This window comes from Dinoponera quadriceps, unplaced genomic scaffold, assembly GCF_001313825.1.
Source record: "Dinoponera quadriceps isolate SergipeBrazil2010 unplaced genomic scaffold, ASM131382v1 scaffold5230, whole genome shotgun sequence".
Lineage (NCBI taxonomy): Eukaryota > Metazoa > Arthropoda > Insecta > Hymenoptera > Formicidae > Dinoponera > Dinoponera quadriceps.
In genome coordinates, this window is record NW_014559346.1 from 333,216 (window position 1) to 353,814 (window position 20,599).

The following is a 20,599-nucleotide window of genomic DNA, read 5'->3' on the forward strand; positions in this document are numbered from 1 at the left end:
AGTGTGGAATTCACTAGATTTCACTAAACTTGAGCTTAGTTAACTTTACACCGATTGGCTAAATTCAATTCAATCTCAATCCCCAATTCGCAGTCTGATACGGGCTTTATGTCCGCATCATGCTTTCCTGCCTTTCTGTTATGTCGCCCTGATACTTTCTACAAATATGAAAATTCACACAATTAAACATAATATATAATATATAAATACAACTAACGTACAAACATGTCTGTAAACGGAAAACATTGTCCTTGCACTGTTTGTTAGTTCAGTTATAAAGAACAAACTTCATAAGTGAGTGAGTGTGTGCGAGAGAGAGAGAGAGAGAGTGAGTGAGAGAGTGAGAGAGAGAGAGAGAGGGGTTATGCTCGTACGAAAGATCTCGCCAACAATCAGTGACACTTTTTGTCCTCGCATAATCGCATTGTGTCATGTTTGACTACGTTTCATGTGTCGATACTTCTTCCGGTTTGTACAAGTACAACGTAACAAAGAGCCTCATCGAGCCTCGTAGGAGACTGATATCGAGGCGAAGAGAAAAGTATAAAGTGATTCAATAAGTTTCCTACGTCTCAAGCAATGTCTCCGGAAGAGATGTCAAAACAAACGGGAGCGTTGGAGATGGATAAGTGCATCGCATCTCGATTGTGGTATACGTCTCTGAGTGTTTTTCAGGCAAACGGTAACGGCGAGTCCTCGAAAGAATTCAATCACAATTGCGGCGTCGACCTGACTGAACTGGAGGCTATGGTCGAAAGCTTGATGTGAGTAAACGCTCAACCGATCGTTCTTGTACTGTTTCGTTGTTTCCTTTTACATGAAGTGACGAAGCGCATGCTTGCAGTCATTCGCCGAGCGAAGAACAGTACCAGTGGATCGCCTCTATCTTGCTGTGGCAGCTTGTGAGCAAGTCGTCCAATGTCGAGTGTGACATACATCGCAATATTCAGATACAACTCGATTACATACAGATGAAAAGTGCCATAGACCTGTGTGACAATGCACCGGAATACGTGTACAAGGTATTCCTTAAGAATCATCTTAGGTTTGGTGTGTAGGATTATTGTTTAAATTTATCAAGTTAAGTTTATATTGAACGTTCAAGATTTGTCTTAAATTTAATGTATATATCCGACGACTGTCTGTTATCTTTTTTATATTCCTTTGAATTTCTTATTTTGAAACGGAAATTTATCCTCTAGGAATTACTAATGTTCCTTAGGGACGCCAGCATAAAGCACAGTACGAAAGTAGGCGCCATATCCCAACAGACTCTCGCATTCCTAAAAGAGAATATACACATGCGCTCAGGAATTGTATGCTGGATCGTAAACAAATTAATATCCGCAGTTCCAAACGCACTGTGCAATGTTGCCGATGATCTGCGAGATATTTATTTTTCTACGTTGAAATTATGCCTGAAACACGCTCCGCTCGGAAAGATCTGGCACTCTGGACACGATGCACTTGAATTTTGTTCCTCGGGAAATGGCCCGTCCAATCAGGATGATCATTTGAGAACCTTACTGTGTGTTTTGTTGCAAATGGATGTGGATGCGAATGCCGGGGTGGAATTTTTCAAGACAATTTACCCCATGTTACTGAAAACACGCAATGTCAAGGATATCGAGCTTGCATTGTACTCGAGGAGAAATGGGAAATTATTCAGCGAATGGCTTTCGTTCTGGGACGAGACACATGTGTGTTCCGAAAGCGTCGCCACTTTGGACACTGCATACAAAATCGGTGGGAATATATTCAAGTTAACGGAAAACTCCGAAGTACTTCTGTGCAAACAGGAATTGCTCAAGAGGATAAGCACGAGGAGGTCGCACTGGTTGAGTGATATTTTGGTTAGCGTTATATCCTAAATTTCCTTATAATTTCAGTCACTAATAATCAGCGTTTGCCGGTATCTAGATGAAATTATTTATTATATATTAAATAATCATCCAGACGAATAAATAGTTCATTTTTGTCTTTACCTGGATGAAAGAAATACAAAATATACTGATCTTCATCTTAGATAAAAAAACGTACTCGTGTAAAAATTATCTGAAATAATATTATAGTCCATATTCTGAACTCTTTTCGATAAAACAAAATTATTTACAGCTTCTGCAATGAACTTGTGTGTTGCAGGACATTTGTTACGTCTTAACTGTGAACAGGAAATACAGCGAAGTAGAATTATTGTTATCATGTGACACGATGAAGAGATTGTATCCAATCTTACTGTTGAAAGCGTTAAACGAATGTCCACACGAGGAAATCAGTTCCCTCGAACACTGTGACAGCGGCATTGTCACTTGTGAATCCATCAAGTTCTTGCTGGAGAAGTGTTATCCGGATTTACACGACGATTACGACTTGAATGGATTTTACGTACTTCTGAAAAAGCACGTCTCCATTGTGGAGTACATATTACATTGGAAGAGAAGGTATTTCGCGAGGACGAGATTAGGAGGCGCTAAGGAGTTACGAAACGCGCAATCCGATGCGATCGAAGAAACGGTATCGGTGAAGCGGATTCTCGCTCTTCTGCAGAAACACAGTGTACTCGCTGTATTGAGGATGACGACGAATATACACGAACAGGATCACGATGCTGTACAAGATTTGCTGATCACGTCTCCTGAATCCGAGAACTTTCAGGCTTACTGCAGCATAGTGAGCGCGTTGAGGGCCGTTTTATTGTGCGAATCTTACAACACGGAGTACGAGCAGATCGCTGAGTGCTTCGCCGACGTAACAGCATACTTATCCACCTTGTTCCCGCTGTCCTTGAGGCTAGAGACGATGAGGAATATATTTTCGTTAGTGTTCCTGCGTTACGAGGACTTCAACGCTACGAACGCCAATCCCAGAGACGACGACTGCGGCGCATCGCTCGAGAGGACAAATAATAACAACAATAAGTCGGTGGAATACGAGAGATCGGGCTTTGTGTCGAATAAATACGCCATGAGAGACATCCTCCATTACTTGTGGGAGAGCACGACAGTTGCGACGCGAGAGATCGATAAATTGCAAACAATCGGCGGACACGAGGTGGAGGCGCAGCGTCTCCGCGAAGGTATGTCCGCCTTTGCGTCCGCACTGGTGGACGCACGGTGGAGATTGAAATTTCACGCGAAATCCGACTTCATCGGGAGCTCCTCCGTCGATACCCCGCAGTCTCGTCGTTCTCCCGCCACGAGTAAAGCGGAACCTGCGATCGCGCCGAAATTGAACTTGCCGCATCGCGTCGAGGGGAACGCGTTCTTTTACAAGGAGGAGAGCACCTCGGACGAGACTAAACTCAAGTCCGACAGCGGCTCGGAGTCGGGCTTGTTAGCCGGCGGCGCCAGACGCAGGAAACGTTCCAGGAATGTCGTTCCAACGGATCCCTCAACGGCGAAGGACAGACCGTCTCTGATCAACTTGATGTTGGCCTCGCAGAAAAGCCTGCTCCTGCATTGTTTGTGGAGAAGCGATCTCCAGAAGGCGCAGGAAGTAATCGAGGTGAGATTATTATTTTTCGTACACAACGAAATTACATTGTCACATTATTATTGCGTCACGTTATCGTTGCATCCTGTCTTGTGTTTTAATGTAAATTGGAAGAAAAAAAAAAAAATCTCGGTTGAATGCGAACCACCCTTCTTTCTGAGATCAGAGGTTTCTTATCGCGGACTCGAGCGTCTTGTATGCGTCACGCTCGTATTCGGTAGCTTCGTACTTAATAGGCTCTTTCACGTCCTCCTTCTTCTTTAAATCCTTCACCAGCGTGCCAGGTGGATTCATAGCGTAATACTGCTTCGCGTATAAAATTCTCTTTCGCGGAAAGCAGAATTTACAACGGAAGCAGCAGCAACACCAACCTGGAACGCGATACGTTGCTCGTTGCTACAGGGAAGAACGTCGGGCCTCGTTGTTAATCCAGCAAGTAAAATGTCAGCGTATGCGTGCCAAACGGATGCAGATTGGCGGTAGATTTGATCAGAATACGTGTTGGATCCACGAGCACACGCGTTAAGCTCGTGTACCGTCGACAGAGCTCGCTGACACGATACTTGACAACGAATTGATGAAATTGCGGAAATCGAGCAGGATCAATCGGAAAAATGAGAACCCTGAAAAAAGTCGGATTTTTCCCGAGCCTTTCCGTACTATACTTCAATTCAGAGAATGGCAGATTCTGCTCAGTTTCTGCTCCCGTCAATCGTATTATCGCACTCTACCAGCAGACTCTATTGTACTTCCGCTAGCAAGCTGCCGACAAGATGTACAAGTACAGCAGACTGTGTGTGTGTGTGTATAAAATCTGTTTCTGCAGGTTCAACATTATCCGGGGAAGTTACCTCTTTGGCACCAGCACGGGACAGCGAGACAGACGTAGATCAACAGCCAGACCCTGAGAATCAGCCATGTCCGTGAAAGGACCGTCCCCACGGTTGCCATATCCTTCGCTCTCTGGTAGTCGTGCGCGAGGCATTCTATCGCTTCCACACCAATCCGATTGATTTCCTCCTTCGTGCAATTCTTCGGACTTTTCACATCTATTATCCTCTTCAGCGCCTCCTTCGGCGCGTCTTTCGGCTCCCCCTTCTCGGTGTAATTCAACATTCTGCCGCGCTTCATGCCGTACTCCAGCTGCTGCTCGTACTCCTTCTTGAATTGCTCGTAGTCGTACGGCTCCTCGTCGGGGCTCTCGGTATCCTCGGGAGTGAATCCTCCGCTTGAGATCAATGATCGATGATCCGTTACGCCTCCCTCCGTATCCTCGTCCGTTTCTTTACCGTTTTCACCGTAGACGTCATATTGCGTCGACCGCGTTCCCACGGGGTGTCCCGTTGTTATATAAAATTTAATTCGATACCAATTTCAACAAGGAAACAAGTTTAAAGAACCGGAGTCGAAAAAAACGCACAATTTAAACGGTACCGGTGATATTCCAGAAAACCGAGGCCGAAACCTTCATTAAATATTTCAGTGGACCGGAAACCGATATTTTCATTCGATCCTGGTCCCTGGTCGTAGATTTAGCACACTTAGTTTAACATTCAGTCAGTACCTGTGGTAATTTTTGCTTCACGGCTTCCGTAATTCCTCCGCACGTTTCTCTTGTTCCCGCGGATTGTAGTCTCGATTGACGTCTCGTGGGTGACCGTCGTTGTTCGCATCACGGCATCCGTCGTGAAAGAGTCGGAGTTCGCAGAAGGTTCAAGTAGGTTTCTCTTATTGCGCGAAAGAGGAAAACATGATTAAACGACACTTACCTTGCTGAATTCATGCTTAAAGCCGGCGACGAACGGTTTCGCTTCTTCCTCGAAGTTGCTCCACGTGCTCTCCTCCGCGTGCGGTCGCATGTAGGGGAATACGTAGGGGAACCGCTTTCTGTCTTCGGTGTTACGCTCATTGTAGTACTTCACGTGGGAGTGTAACTCCCTGTATTTGCCCTCGTCGTCCGCGAGAGGCTTCAGGCCCGCGAGGTCCGCCGGCTGGATCATTTCGTTCTCGCTCTCCTCGTCGTAATTCATGTCGTCCAGCGCGATCTCGAATACTTTCGTGTCCCGCACGTCTATCTGCGATGCGCGTGATTATCGGTAGTCTCGTAGGATGACTTCCGGCCAAACCTCCGATTAAATTAATCGGCATAAGTGATATTAAGAATTGCAACTTCCGCAATTTTTTTCTTATTTTTCACATATATAATAATTGAAAGTAGAATGATGAAATGTAGAAATATAATGCCAGAAATGATTTTTTAGATTTTTTACAATAAAAGAAAAAAATTAAAATAACCATGATTTCTCTATATCCGTGTTGGCAAAAAAGATGGAGCGGCTGACGTTTGGCCGATGGTCAAATTTCAAATCGATTAGCTTAAGACAGGGTGGAAAGTTTGGAACTTGTAAAAGGTCGATGTTATTTAATTCGTCTCCTTCGCCCGACGGCTAAGGGGGGGATTAATCGAGATACGTTATGGATTTCAATCGGCATGTCGGTTCTTCGCCCCGATATATACTCAACTGTATGAGAAGGTGTTCGCATAATACGAATCTGGATTATCGACAAGAATACAGTCAACTTTCGATGCAACATCGTTAAGCTCTCCCGTTCGTAGTAACGTTCTTCCATAGTAGTTCTATCTTCCAGATGTTCCACATGGAGAACACGCGGTTAAACAGCGAGGTCCGATTTGCCGAGGCTCTTCACGCATTCAAGCTGGACACGCTCGGATACGTGCGCACGTCAGACGCAACGGACTCTCCCAGGGAAGGTCCGAAAAGTTCTATATTAGAGGTGAGATTCCGCGCTCTTTCGTGTAGACCAGAGCCTGATCTTCCGGGATATATCTGAGCGCTGTATGATTGCAGAACATAAGGCTGGCCGCGCAGGAAGGTGTACAGTCCTCCAGGTATACGAACCAGCTCGAGACACTGTTGGCGTCTCAGAAGCCGCACTTGCAGAAGCTGAACGCGGACACTCGGAACGGCAACGAGACGCTGACGCTGAGCGTGCTCGACCTGAGCCTAACGATCGGCCAAACCCACCAGATATCGTGCAATCTCTGCGACGTCGCAGTGAAGTACGTGAAATTGGGCGAATCGTTTGACAATACGGAATACGCCAGTTTCTTCCTGCGGATCAGTCAATTGTTTTACGAGAGCAAGAGCGGCGCGCCGATGACAGCTATATTGTGCGACGCGAGAATTCCATTGTCCACGAAGGAGTGGAGGGAGTGCAACGCCTTCTGGAGCGATTTCGAGAGTAACTGTCGCGCATTCCGCGACACCGAGAGAGCAAAGACTGAAGACGCCGTCCAAGCGCGCTCCCGCGATAATCGTCTTCGAGGATTGAAAATGATAAAAAGGATGTCCGCCGTGAATAACAACGATCAGAAGTACCTTCAGAATATCTACTCGCACTTACAGCTTGTGTACACCATTATACCCGACGCGAATGGTGAGTCTTTCATTTCAACGACGATACGTGTATTGGTCGTTTTAGCGACAGTAAATTATAAACTTCGCGGAACGCTGTAACTCGCTGAAAAGTGAACCAATTTCAAGCGTTAAAAAACCGTTGTACTCGCCTTTCCGATTCATTGTTTATGTATTTTTTCAGACGACACCAACTTGCAGACGGTGACGGATTTATTAAGAACACCGTTGCACCATTACTTCGGCTACCAGCTATTCGAGTTGCAGACAGAACCGGATAAGCTTGAGACGGTCGCCTCTAGCCTGCAAGTGAATTTAATCTACAGCATCCTTGTGAACGTGTGCCCGAATATTTCCTGTTACAACGAGAGAAGTCACACGGGGATCGAGGATCCCGGAAGATGCGTCGTACTAAACCAGAATCGAGTTATATCGGTATGAACCCGTCATCGGCCCAACAATCCGACATACGTATTAGTAGCGTACAAATTACCATTCGGTGCCTTTTTTTCTTTTTTCATAAAATTCAACGTTTATTTACAGAAAAGTCAGGTACAAGTTTAACGTTCGAAATGATTTCCATTACTTACCATTATTTATAATATCGGGAATATTTCGTCTTTGTAGGACACGAAGAATGTAATCACGATGAAAGGACCGAATCAGTGCGTCTCGGAGATTCTGACGGAACTCCTGCGGGTTTTGCACCTGGTGACCTCGGGGCAACCTCGTCTGGAGAATTCGCGCCTGAGGAGTGTTTCCGATCACACGGACGTGCGGGCTGTGTTAAGCAAGACGTCGAGCTTAGCCACCCTCGATCTCGGCGAGTTGTCCGTGGGCGACGAGACGCTGACGTTCTTCTTGAACGTCTGGAACGTCATGTTCCTCCACGCGTGCCTGACCGTGTGGTGCGACGACGATCCGCCATTCGATCACTTGAGACACGCGGTTTCCCTGATGTCGGTCGGCTACGTAATCGGCGACCTGGGCCTCGTGACACTCGCTTCCCTGAGGTCGAGGTTGCTGGGCAACTGGCCGAACGATCTCGGTTTCTTCACGCGGATCGAGGAGCTGAATGAATTGGCCTGGCAGGACTTGGACCTCGTGCAGAATCCGCGGGTCGTCTTCGCCATGGCCAATGAGTTTAATGGGACACCCGAGATTCGTGTAAGTTGCGCTTCGTTCAGCTTCATTGCGACCACTGATTCCGTCGAACGCAATTTCCAACGGGAAACGTTCTCTCAGCGCTACCGGGCGTTACAATTTACACGAGCGAATTCGTGGCCACCCGCCGTCGGATTAGATGCACATTAGAAGCTGCTACACACAGAGTATTCGAATAATTAGTGTAGCTTCGCTACGTATATACTGGATGATTCACTTCAATTTTCCGAAGAATCTGGAAGATATGCGGAAAATGTTTCGGACGAAAGTTCAGTCTGTTGAAACGCGATCCCGCGAGCCGTGTAACGAGCGTTCGATGCTTCCGCAGGTGTACGAGACGCGGACGTTGAACGAGAGCCTGGACGACGCGATGCGCGATTACCTCTCCCACTATTCGAACTCGCTCGGTGACGACTCGACCAGACGGCAGATCAGTTTACCCGACCTCGTGCGACAATATCAGACTACGACGTCTCACTGCGGCAACGTCACGTGTGCGAGTGTGAACAGACGGCCGCTTCCGGCGGACTACGGTTGGTTCGAGACGCTGGAAGACGCGGATGTGACGTACGTTGGGCCGACTTACGTCTACGAAGTGATACTGAGATATCCCGAGCGCGACGCTCCGTCCGTCGGCACGTCGCCCGGGGTGAGTCCCGCGGTAACATCGCCCTGGCAAAGTCAGAGGCTGAAGCCGAGCTTGCTGCAGTACCTGGAGGGTCACTGCTGGCTGCTCTCTTACCTCCTGCACAGAATGCAGGACAACGAGAAGCCGACGATCCTGGAGACGCAAGGCGCGAGGCGCACCGCGTGCCTGGAGAACCTGCTGAACTCCTCGTGGGTGGCGAGGCTGCAGCCGCTGTTCGACCGCAATCGAATTCTCGCCGCCGTGTACGGGGCGGGTGCGCAGCCCGCGCGCGAACTCTGGAGCTACTTCGAGGGCGACGATGGCGACTGGGAGAACGCGTTGGAAGTGCTGAACGCTCTGGCGGATCATCGCGCGGCGAGACGCGACGCGGACTTGCTGCGCCTCAAGGATCTGATTCTGTGCCACGTGCTGTCCGACGCGAGGAGGACCCTCCCAGCCGCGAGGGTGCTGCGCCACCTCTATCAGATCCGAGACGTGCGCATACTGGCGCAGACGGTGTTGCACAACGTCGACAAGTGGCCGATGAACGTGTGCGAGCACGCCCTGTTTCACACGCTGCAGCACCGGCGCAGCGGCGAATTGCCGGCCCACTGCCGACACCGCATGAAGAGCGTCCTCGGCAGGATCACGATCTTTCACAAAATGATACCGTACTGCGTGAGCAAGTCGAACAGCACGTGGTACGACGTGGTCTACTGCACGGAGAAGGTCGATCCGTTTCAGATCATGAGGTCGTTGATCAACGCGGATCAGTTCGGCTTGTGCCTCGAGTGGCTCGAGTGCCAAGCGTTCGCCCTGGAGATCCAGCCGTCGGTGATGCAGGACTTCCTCATCGGCCTCTTGAAGAACCAACTGCGGGACTTGGAGCAAGCTCGGAAGGTATGTCGCACAGCGGCCCGTTTTACTTCTCCTCCCTGCCCCCTTCAACGAATTACTCGGTGACGAGGCGTTTAAAGGAAATATCTCTAGATAGTTTTTCACGGCAATCGATTCCACCGGTCGTTCTGCGTGAAAAGGAAGCACCAGGGTGGGATCACTGAAAAGTGAATGCTTGACGAGATATTTCGTAAACCTCCTCGAAGCCCCGTGGCTCTTGTATTTATTGGTTTTCCTTCAATACTTTGTTTTCGAGCAATTCGTCCGGGGGAAGTGAAATGGGACATCCCGTATATCGCGCGTAGCACCCGGTGGGAAAACACACCCTTCGACGAGAACTCGACGATACGTATGTGTGCTCTAGTTTCTCCAAACGTTACCGTCGAGTCAATCGGTGAAGGTGTGCAAAGGCGTTCTGAAGAAGCTGGAGTCCACCAGCGCGTTGAAGTTCGTCGTGAACTACTTGTCGGAGCACTGCAGAGCGACGGAGAAGCCGAAGTACCGGAAGATTCTCGTAGGAGTCGACATCCTGAAGATGCTGGAGAGCAAAGAGAGAGCGTTGTACATCCACCTGATCAAGGAGCCGCTGTTGATGTTGGAACAATTGCTGATGAACTGTAAATTCGAGAGCATCCAGAAGATTCTGAACACGTTGAATGAGAACTTGCAGCATCTCGACGTGGGCATCGGCAACTTCGACAGAGTTATACGACTGTACGCGAAGAAGTCGTTGGACTTTCGCGTGTCGTTCCACCGCGATGGTGTTGAGAATAAAGGAAGCAAAACTGTGCCGCAATCCGATCTCAGGATGGAGAACGACGGCGAGTTCGTCATGCCCGTAAATGTGCCCACCAAGGAGGAATGGGTGCCGAACGACAAGGTAAATCGAGTATCTTTGCTACGAGCCGCTACGAGAATACGCGATGAAAAGTGGAAGTTTCCATTAAAGAAATTCAGAATGACCTTCGTGCGATCTTCAAACGATTTTCCGAGGTGAAACTAACGGCATCATCTTATTTACCGGTCGAAATCCCGCGGAGAAGTTGTCAAAGATGATTCGTTCACGATGAAATCGTGGCCCTAATTGCATTCGTTTAACGGATTCACCGTTTTGTTCAACAGGCGAGGGAATGCAGTTGCTGCAAGGCGGTGATATTCTCCATGTTCAACAGGCGACATCACTGCAGGAGGTGCGGCCGTGTAGTTTGCGCCGTTTGCTCGCAACATCGTATGCAGGTGGCCGGCTATCCCGCCTCCGTTTCCGTGCGCGTCTGCGACGATTGCAAGCGTCAAACGGTGCTGCAGATGCGAGCGGCCCAGGACACACCGTCGACGCCCAGCAGCGAGGTGTTCGATTATTGGCGCTTGACGAAGGACGAGAAGCACAATCGCACCATAAGGGAGGAATTCTCGTTCGAACACGCGCCGAATATCTCGCTGTGTCTCGCTATTCTCAACTTACACACCGACCATAAGATGTACACCAGGTAACTTTCCTCAATTTTCCAAGCCTAGATAAATCTAGATAAATCGAAAGCGAAATCATCTCATCTAAGATGAATATCCCGGATTTTCATCTCATCTTCATCTAGACGAATCTAAAATCATCTCAGGCAAACACTGGATACGGCATACGATATCCAATAGGAGAACAGCTTCCTAACGGAGAATAGAATTCTCCCGAACCCGTTTTAATCTACGTTTGCTCAAGTCACGAACAAAAGGAGATGACTTGATTTTCTTTTCCTCGCAGCTTCCTGCTGGACTGTTGCGACGAGATGAAGCAACTGCTGCTGCCCGTCGGCGGCGGCAGGGTGAATCCCGAGGTCGATCACGCGGTGATCATCAAGATGATACGCTCGCTGCTGGTCGCTGCGAAGGTGAGGTGCGCGAAGCTCGGCTTCAACACCGGCCTGGCGCACTGCGACCGCTTCCTCTCGCAGGTGGACCTGATCGCGACGCTGCTCCAGTCCGACTGCCTGGCCCTCGTGCCGAAGGACGAGCTGAACGAGCACACGCTGAGGAAGCTGCGCGACCTCCTCACCGAGAAGGAGCAGTGGACGTTGGCCCTGGACGTCAGTACTAAAGCCGGGCTGGACACGCAGGGTGTGTGGGCCGCGTGGGGCAAGGCGTGCCTGAAGGTGGGGCACTTCGAGCAGGCGAAGGACAAGTTCTACTACTGCCTCGACAAGATCGCGCGCGACGACGATCTCGACGGCTGGGTCGTGCTGACGTACTCGAAGGAGCCGGCCGGGGAGACGACGGTCGAGATGACGGCCACCGTGCCGAGGACGAGTGAGAAAGACGAGAGAACGAGCGAGGCCGGTCACTCGAGGAGGAACGAGTTCGCCAAGCTGTGCCGGCCGCTGAAAGATCCGCCGCTCTTGACGGAGATCCTGCAGATACTGGAGACCCTGAGCGTGTACCGGTACACCCGGGCGCAGTGCCCGCCGTCGCCGTCGTCCCGATCCTCGGACGCGGCGCAGGAGATCCTGCAGACGCTCAACAGCCTGAAGGCCGTCAGCCAGAACCAGTTGAACCAGGCCAAGTATCTGACCGCCGCGAATCAAACGATCTATTATCACGAGTGCCTGTATTATCTGCTGATGTACGGCAGTCACGCATCCATCTTGCGGTTCTTCCTGAAGCACCGGGAGTACGACAGGTGTCTGGCGTACGTCCTCGAGAACGATCTCGAGCGCGAGCACTTCCTCAACGGGGTTTACCTGCACTGTCTGAGAAACGGCGGCACCGGGGACCTTCACGAGGCGATGCGGACGAAGGATCCCACTCTGCTCGCGTGGAAGACGTACCTGCTGCACGTCTGCCACTTCATGGAGAAGAGGCAGCACTGGCACATCCTCTATCAGCTGCAGCTGTTCATGAGGGACTGCGTCAGGGCGTCGATGACGTGCATCCGTTTCTACGTCGACGAGGCGAACGCTTACTCGGACCTGCACGGGAAGGCCCACCTGCTGCGGGACGCGCAGCGGCACCTGGAGTCCGAGCTGCGGATCGACGGTCTGAACAGGCGCAGGAGGTCCTCCGTTTACAGCCAGCAGCAGGGCGTGCTGGCGATGGAGATGGAGCCGTCGGAGATAGACAGGCACATCAACACTATATGCAGGCAGACGGAGATCGCCAAATTCCTGGCGGGCTGCGAGAGGGAGGAGAGAACCGCTGCCGAATTCTTGTCTCTCTTCCCGGACGTCGTCGAGAACACCGAGAACACCCAGGCGCGCCAATTGCCCACGTTGTTCGGCGATCAACAGCAGAAGATACACCTGGCGGTCCTCGCTATATTGTGCGGCCGTGACATCGAGGAAGGCTTCGGCATCGCTTTCAGGATAATGCAAGGTAGGCTGCTGTGTCACAGCTGGTACACCTCGGTAGGTGATGAAGCTTTCATTCAGTTAACTTGGAGTCGGTGACCTTTGATGTAAATACCCGATGCGAAGTGACGTGTGTGCGAACGGCAATTAATCACTTGCTGAATTCTATGATATTTTCGCAGACTACAACCTTCCGCAACAGAAAGTCTACTCTCTGGCCGGTCATGTGTTGGCCCTGAAGAATAACGTGGTCGCGATCGAACAATTGATCAAGTGCTGTCGCAGTTCCGGAGCGCCCAATGCCCACGTCATTTCCGACCACGTTCTGACACATTGTGTTAAATTGCTGCTGAACCGTTCGTACAGCACGCAGGATCAAAAGTCGACGCTCAAGAATCATATCGATACTCTGGTCAGGCTGATAATAGACACGGAACTCAGGGTAAGATTAATTCAATCAGAAGTTCACAGTTTTCCCATTGTTAGTTATTGAAAGATACTTTAAATATATTAAATTTGGTATCGATTTTTTCTTTTTTTTTTTTTTTTTTAGATAAACGCCTACATCGAAAGTAAACAACTGAAGGCTGCGTATCTGCTTGCCGTTAAACATTCCAGAGCGCAGGATATACGAAGAATTTTGAAGGAATCGGACAGGCTCGGACAAAATGCAATTAAAGCGATATGCCTGAAATGGCTGCAACAAGATCCGAAGAACTGAGTTTAGGATATACACGAGAATTGTACTATCGAAGTGTATTTTTTGCAATTCGTTTCGTTGGGGAGGGGGGGGATGCGATTTTTGCAAACCGAGCAGAAGGGATTTCGTTGCGACACCTTACAAAACGATATTTAAGATAAAATGCAGGTTTATTGCAAATAAATGATATAAAGTTGTTTTGTACTCATTGCAAGTTCCTGTATACATTCGCGTGTATCTTCTTTAAAGACAGATCATCGAGGAAATATACAGACTTAAATTATTTCTGATAATACTATTATTGAAATTATTGTCTACCCTTTTATCATTAAACGCGCTAAAAAACCATGATCCCTCGTTGTATCTATGCTAAGATAAGAATGTGAATTTAAAGCTAAAAATTATGCATATATATAATTCCTTACTTCCGACGTAATTGTCAACAATGAGAGATCAGAGGCCTTAAAGTTTATCAAGCCTTTGAAACTATCGGTACAATTGTTATTATAAATTATAGAATATTCCCTACCTCCTCAGACAGAAAAACAATCAATAGCGTTTTAAATATCAAGCGATACCTCACATTATCTTATTCATAGATTCGGATACGCTGTACGTTGTAAGGATATATAAAGTTTAAGTAAATATATGGATATACAACGTACAACAGTGATCAGTGCGATGAAACTTGATTATTAATGTGCACGTTTGGCGTCTGCACGATGCGCAAGGAATGCATACGAAAGATAACATTTTAAATACTAAAGGAAATGAAATTTTGTTACAATTATCTTACTTATTTCACCTCAACAATTCTCTCTTAATGCGATGATAGTGACTTGTTTTTTCTTATTTTGAAAACAACAAGCCAAAATTCGAAACAAAAAAGTTAAGAATAAGTAAGATTAATTAAGTCAGGAAATAATACGTTTCATTATTATCAATGCATAATTTCGCGATTGGCGCGGTTAGCGTCGTGCTATTTTCAAGGTGAGCGATTACAGATATATTAATACCTCATGTGATCAAAAACAATACCTTTTTCGTTTTAGAAGAAATCGGTAGCATATAAAACAATGGAATCTCCCTTCGAATTTGAGTCGATTCATACTGATATTTGAAGGAACTAGAAATAACACTTTCTAGGTGGGATTTGCAGGTGGTAAAGCGTACAAATCCTTGCTCAACTACTATTTATCTTCCATGAGGGCCGATAATCTTTCTTCATACTTCTCAACGAATTTACCGTCCATATCCTTGAGACTCGTTAAGAAAGAATCCTTGTCGGACTGTGACCATGTACCGCTCCACTTTCTAAAGATCTCGATACGACACTGGAACAGGCTCGGATACTTATCGGATCCTTGGCAATTCAGATTCTCCATTTCGGACAGCAGACCGTTCATGAGCTTATCCGGCGGGGCCCAGAATTTCAGCAACACTTCCAGGAAATCGCTCCTCTGCATCTCCGACCATTCTTGAAACCATGACGTCATGTAACGCAATTGAGCCTCCTTCGATACTTTGGTGCACATGTTCCCGCTTGAAAAGGTAAAGACGTCGAGAGAAAAAACAAATAATTAGATATTATGTAAAGGGAAATATGAATTTTACGATTGTCTTGTAATCTTGTACATATTTTTAAAGAGGGGAGATAACGTGTGGAATGAGTGTGGAGAGCCAAGCGCGTAGTTCCACTATTTAAGCAATAATTGGCGCAAAAGCACAAGAACTGCGACGTAACTCCTCGGGGGAGGGGGGAAAAAGGTCATATGTGAAGTTTGCTCATATATGACTATATATATATATATACACATATATATATAATTATACACGTCCCAATGAAAAAAAATACTGTTGCTTACAAATCATATGCAAATACAGTCGAAGTAAATGCTTCTGACAACACGCGATCATCGACATTTAATTAAATGACATAACATCATTTTTCTCGTATGGACACGCATGATCACACATGTAATCACATATACGGGCAAAACTCATATATGATTTTACATAATTATATATAATCATTTTTTCCCGGGTCTGCATAAGGGAAATAACGAGACGAGCAGAATACGAAGTATCTCGCTAGGTTAGAAACGCGGCTCGATGCGAACGCAACGAATCAAGAAATGGGTGTCGCGATAAACGGGCGAAAATAATCGGCATGGTTTTGGGAAACGGAAAATTACCAGATTACGTCGCAGCTTTCACTCAAGGTTGCTTGCGCACCACCGTCGTCCGGCTCGCTTCTTATCGCTCAGTTCTCACGCGAGACGCGCATTATCATACACGTTCTATCTGTCTGTCATGGAGAGTATGGCGGTATTCGTAGGAAAAAAATTCTGCAACAGGAGTAAACGGATTTTCCCCCCCACAATTAAACTCGGAATCGGTCCCGTTAGGGCATCGGTGAATCGTAATATTTATTTTAAAAAAGCGGAATACATGATAATTTTATATCGACAACTTGCATTTTTTGGGGTTAACTCGGGTTTCCTCCTCCTCCTCCTCCTCTTCCTCCGTGTCGACGACGTCCTCCTCCAAAGAGATCGAACGATCCGTCGTGTCTGTGCAGGTCGAAGATTAAGATAAGTCACGCGAGAACGAGGAAATTAATTGACTAACTGGACGATGATATGAAACGTTACTTCGCGCGCTGCCGGACTTTGCGTCCTGTCGCTGAATCAGCGTGGTTAAATAATCGTTGACTCCCGACTGCGCTTCCCGCAGGTCCCGAAGCAGCGTTTTTAGGTTACCCCCGTCGGACTTCGCAAGCTCACGCTCGTAGACGCATCTTTCCTCTTCGAATATCCTCACTCGTACACCGCCGGTGACGTTCATCGCGTTCACCGCTGGAATTTTAAATCTCACGTCCGCGGACGCGCGTTTCTCGAGCGCTCCAACGTTAATCGTGAATGGCTGGATTCAGCGGAAACGACGGCTCCCCCACCCGCCCCCCGAGCCGTCCATAACCGCCGTTCAGACTCCTCCTACTTCCGTCCGGCGTACCTATTACACTCGTGACGGACTACGGATTAGGATTGAGATTGGACTGCAATTTAACCAATCAGAGTGAAGTTCACTACAACTCAAGTTTAGTGAATCTTGCTCCGATTGGCCAAATTCTGCTTTCTGCTTTTCTATCGTGGTGTGAATCCTCCCTAAAATCTAAGTATACCGATTTTGGAGTTAGCATCGTGAACGCAAGGCTGGAACGAGAACGCACATGGTTTCGCATAACCTCTTTTGTGTATATTTTTTGGTAGAGTCAATTTTAATGGATAGAGGCGTCTAAAGAGAGAGAAAGAGAGAGAATTGTAAATTTAATTTGGAGTGTAAATTTGATTATGAAAAATGGCACGAAAAAGAGGTTTGAAAAGGAAACACGCCAATTCAAAAGTGGAAGAAGATAAAGGCAAAACTGAAGAAGCCCATGTGGAACATCATACTGAGGTACTGTATCATTGTTATTTTTATATATTTTGTGTGTGTTTATCGTTATATTTTTAGTTTATGGTAAGCACGTATTATCATTATACTAGTAATAATGTAATATCGTTTCAACATTGAAGGACTCCGACACGGAAGATTTGTTGGCGACCGAAATAAACGATTATGAAGATTCTACGGATGAAACGACGGAAGAAGCAGATATACCTGATTCGGACACAGAACAGGATCTCGTTTTTCCATCATCGGGCGATGAAGACAGTGAGCTTGAATTTGAATCAGACAAATCTATGGATGGTGAAGATTCAGAGAGTGCCGAATCAGAGAGCGATTCTCACGAAGAAACAAGGAAGAGCTCACAGATCAAGCGGAGAGACGATAAGAAGAAATTGAGCGATGATTCCAAGAGGAATAAGAAACAGTCGGTTAAAAAGTCAACGTCTAAAAACAAATTGTTAGTTGAAAAAGAAATTAGATCGGTAAGTGAATTAAATAATGGGGAGGATCGAGAGGATTCTCCAGAGATACGAACTGGCAAGGACGATCTGAGCAACGATCGGCCATCTCATACGGAACATCAAGAAGAAGATGAATACGACTATGACAGTTCAGACGAAGAGGATATTCGCAACACAGTTGGGAATATTCCGATGAAATGGTACGACGAATACGACCATGTTGGTTATGACTGGGAGAGCAAGAAGATCTTGAAGCCTGAGAAAGGTGACGAGTTGGATAATTTCTTGAAAAGAATGGAGGATCCTGACTTTTGGAGGACCATCAAGGACCCTCAGACTGGTCGGGATGTTGTGCTGAAGGAAGATGATATAGACTTAATCGTGAGGATACAGAAGCAGAAGGTACCCGATGTCCAGTTTGACGAATACGCGGTAAGTTACGCTTGTGTTTGATTCAATTCGCGGAAATGCCATTTCATACACAAGTACCTGCTATGTGTATGTGTTTTTCATCGCAGCCATGGGTGGAGTGGTTCACTTCCGAAGCGATGAAAATGCCGCTCCGTAAGTTCCCCGAGCACAAACGTTCCTTCCTGCCGTCCAAGGACGAAGCCAGGCAGGTGTCGAAATTGGTGCACGCTCTGAAAATGGGCTGGATCAAGTCGAGCGCTGAAATGAAGAGGGAGAGGGAGGAGAGGAAGCAGGGGCCGCAGTTCTACATGTTGTGGCAGTCCAACGACCAGGCGGAGGAGATGCGCAGGATCCACAAGCACATACCGGCGCCCAAGAGGCACCTGCCCGGCCACGCGGAGAGCTACAATCCACCGCCGGAATACCTGTTCGACAACAGAGAACTCAGAGAGTGGAACAAACTGAAGGCGACGCCGTGGAAGAGGAAGTTACACTTTGTACCGCAGAAGTTCGATTCTTTGCGAGAAGTACCCGCGTATCCCAAATATATCAAGGAAAGATTCCAGAGATGCTTGGACCTGTACCTCTGTCCCCGAGCGTATAAGATGAGGTTGACGATAAAGCCGGAGGAGCTGGTGCCGCAACTGCCGAATCCGAAGGACCTGCAACCATTCCCGACGAAAATGTCCATGGTGTTCAACGGTCATACGGATATGGTGAGAAGTATCACCTCGGAAGCGATAGGCCAGTACATCGCATCGGGTGGAGATGACATGTCTTTGAAAAGTGAGTTACTTCATTGTATATATTAGACTCTCTCAGTGTGGAGAAATTAATTTAATTCAGTATTCGAGTTAATACCGGGTTCTTGATTAATTTGTCCCCTTGATCGAGCAAGCTCTTGAAGAACGTGGCGCCAGCTCGAAGACTTCAATACATATCCCCGCATGATGTCAATTACGTTACATTCGTTAATTGATATTTCATACTTAGAACGTTTCATCCTGTGCAACGAATAATATTACATATTGATGTGTTACTTTTCAACAGTATGGGAAGTATCAACAGGTAGGTGTGTGAAAACAGTGCCTTGCGGCGGCGTTATCAGAAGCGTCGCCTGGTGCCCGAATCAAGCCGTGTCGCTGATAGCGGTCGCTGCCGACAAGAAAGTTCTCTTGATCAATCCCGGGGTCGGAGATCGTCTGATCACTGGCAAAACCGACGAACTTTTGGAGATAATACCGCAGAGCGAAGTAATAGGTAACCGATGAGACCGACCGTTCGTAATCGATTGTAGAGATAAGTTTTTAATTTGTAGGGATATTATTTCCAACGATACTAATATTTCTTTGCGATATTAGTGAGCGAGAGGGTGAGAAGTGCGGTGCAGTGGGAACAAGCGGAAGGTAAACACCACACCGATGGAATAAGGGTGATCCTGAATCACTTCAGAAACGTGAAGCAAGTTACGTGGCACGGAAAGGGGGATTACTTCGCCACCGTAATGCCGGACGGTCAGAACAGATCCGTTCTCATCAATCAGTTGTCGAAACGCAAGTCTCAGTTGCCCTTCAGCAAATCGAAGGGATTGATACAGTGCGTCTTGTTCCATCCGATTAGACCGTATTTATTCGTAGCGGTGAGTCAACGACAACAACGTCGGAAACACGGGTAATCGGGTGTTATTAACGCGCGCTCATTTCCCTTTTCAGACGCAGCGGAATGTGAGGATATACGATCTCGTGAAACAGGAAATGATGAAAAAGTTGCTGTCCAATTCGCAGTGGATATCGTCAATGGCTATCCATCCCGGTAAGCTATACATACATTCGTATAAAAAAAATGCATATAGAAGAAAAATGTATATATTTTTTTATACGAATATTCTCCTAATGTCATCGTCGTTGTGTAATCGATCTTTTAGGAGGCGATAATGTGCTGGTAGCGACCTACGATCGCAAGATGCTCTGGTTCGATTTGGATTTAAGTACCAAGCCTTATCAGACGTTGCGTCTGCACGGGACGGGCGTGCGCAGTGTGGCGTTTCACAAGCGGTATCCTCTATTCAGTTCCGGAGCTGACGACAGAGGGCTTATCGTATCTCACGGAATGGTCTACAAGTAAGACGATTCGCGCGGACGGATCCTTGCGTCGCACACGGTCTGATCGCGCCACGCACATAATGTGCAGTTCACATTCACGCATTTTTCTTTTCCAGCGATCTCCTGCAAAATCCGTTGATCGTGCCGCTGAAGAGATTCCACAACCACGAGTCGTACAACGATTTCGGCATCTTGGACGTCATGTTTCATCCGACTCAACCGTGGGTGTTCTCCGCCGGCGCGGATTTTACCATAAGAATGTACACGTAGAACACGCTCCCCGTCGGGAAACCCGTCACTGTCAGGAAACAGCCGCACGATTGTGTCATTTAAAAATTTTATGTAGGTTACATAAAAAAAAATATATATAATTTTTTTTTTAATCCTCAGCTGCTCGATGTAAATTTCAATCGGTTTTCATCGGATCGTGATTGCACGTAAAAGCGAAGCATAGGAACTTGTATATTTGCATTGAAGTTGTATACTTAACTGTAAAACATTGTTTTTATTTTACGTGAGAGA

At 47.3% G+C, this 20,599-nt stretch overlaps 3 protein-coding genes across 5 annotated transcripts; 2 read left to right on the forward strand and 1 right to left on the reverse strand.

The window, feature by feature from the left end:
• Positions 1-168: 168 nt before the first annotated feature.
• Positions 169-13,933, forward strand: LOC106750354. Of its 2 annotated transcripts, XM_014630663.1 has the most exons (14): positions 169-764; positions 845-1,022; positions 1,203-1,853; positions 2,143-3,504; positions 6,142-6,288; positions 6,363-6,951; positions 7,114-7,364; positions 7,557-8,096; positions 8,422-9,621; positions 9,983-10,498; positions 10,741-11,105; positions 11,372-12,975; positions 13,133-13,392; positions 13,504-13,933. In XM_014630663.1, the coding sequence occupies exons 1-14, from the start codon at positions 580-582 to the stop codon at positions 13,669-13,671; spliced, it is 8,016 nt and encodes a 2,671-aa protein (XP_014486149.1). In that variant the 5' UTR covers positions 169-579; the 3' UTR covers positions 13,672-13,933. The 2 variants fall into 2 exon arrangements, with proteins under 2 accessions (XP_014486149.1, XP_014486150.1); XM_014630664.1 differs by lacking the exon at positions 169-764 and having other exon boundaries at positions 913-1,022; positions 1,223-1,853.
• Positions 13,934-13,944: 11 nt separating this feature from the next.
• LOC106750355 (uncharacterized protein C14orf119) lies at positions 13,945-16,609 on the reverse strand. Of its 2 annotated transcripts, none has more exons than XM_014630665.1 (3): positions 16,305-16,605; positions 15,846-16,223; positions 13,945-15,192 (listed from the first exon to the last, which is right to left on the reverse strand). In XM_014630665.1, the coding sequence occupies exon 3, from the start codon at positions 15,183-15,185 to the stop codon at positions 14,841-14,843; it is 345 nt and encodes a 114-aa protein (XP_014486151.1). In that variant the 5' UTR covers positions 15,186-15,192; positions 15,846-16,223; positions 16,305-16,605; the 3' UTR covers positions 13,945-14,840. The 2 variants fall into 2 exon arrangements, with proteins under 2 accessions (XP_014486151.1, XP_014486152.1); XM_014630666.1 differs by lacking the exon at positions 13,945-15,192 and having other exon boundaries at positions 15,846-15,998; positions 16,128-16,223; positions 16,305-16,609.
• A 222-nt stretch (positions 16,610-16,831) lies between these two features.
• LOC106750371 (ribosome biogenesis protein BOP1 homolog) lies at positions 16,832-20,531 on the forward strand. The gene is made up of 8 exons (XM_014630687.1): positions 16,832-17,109; positions 17,229-17,996; positions 18,083-18,761; positions 19,026-19,235; positions 19,337-19,614; positions 19,688-19,787; positions 19,900-20,095; positions 20,194-20,531. Exons 1-8 carry the CDS (start codon positions 17,011-17,013, stop codon positions 20,345-20,347), a joined length of 2,484 nt encoding a protein of 827 aa, XP_014486173.1. The 5' UTR covers positions 16,832-17,010; the 3' UTR covers positions 20,348-20,531.
• Positions 20,532-20,599: the final 68 nt, after the last annotated feature.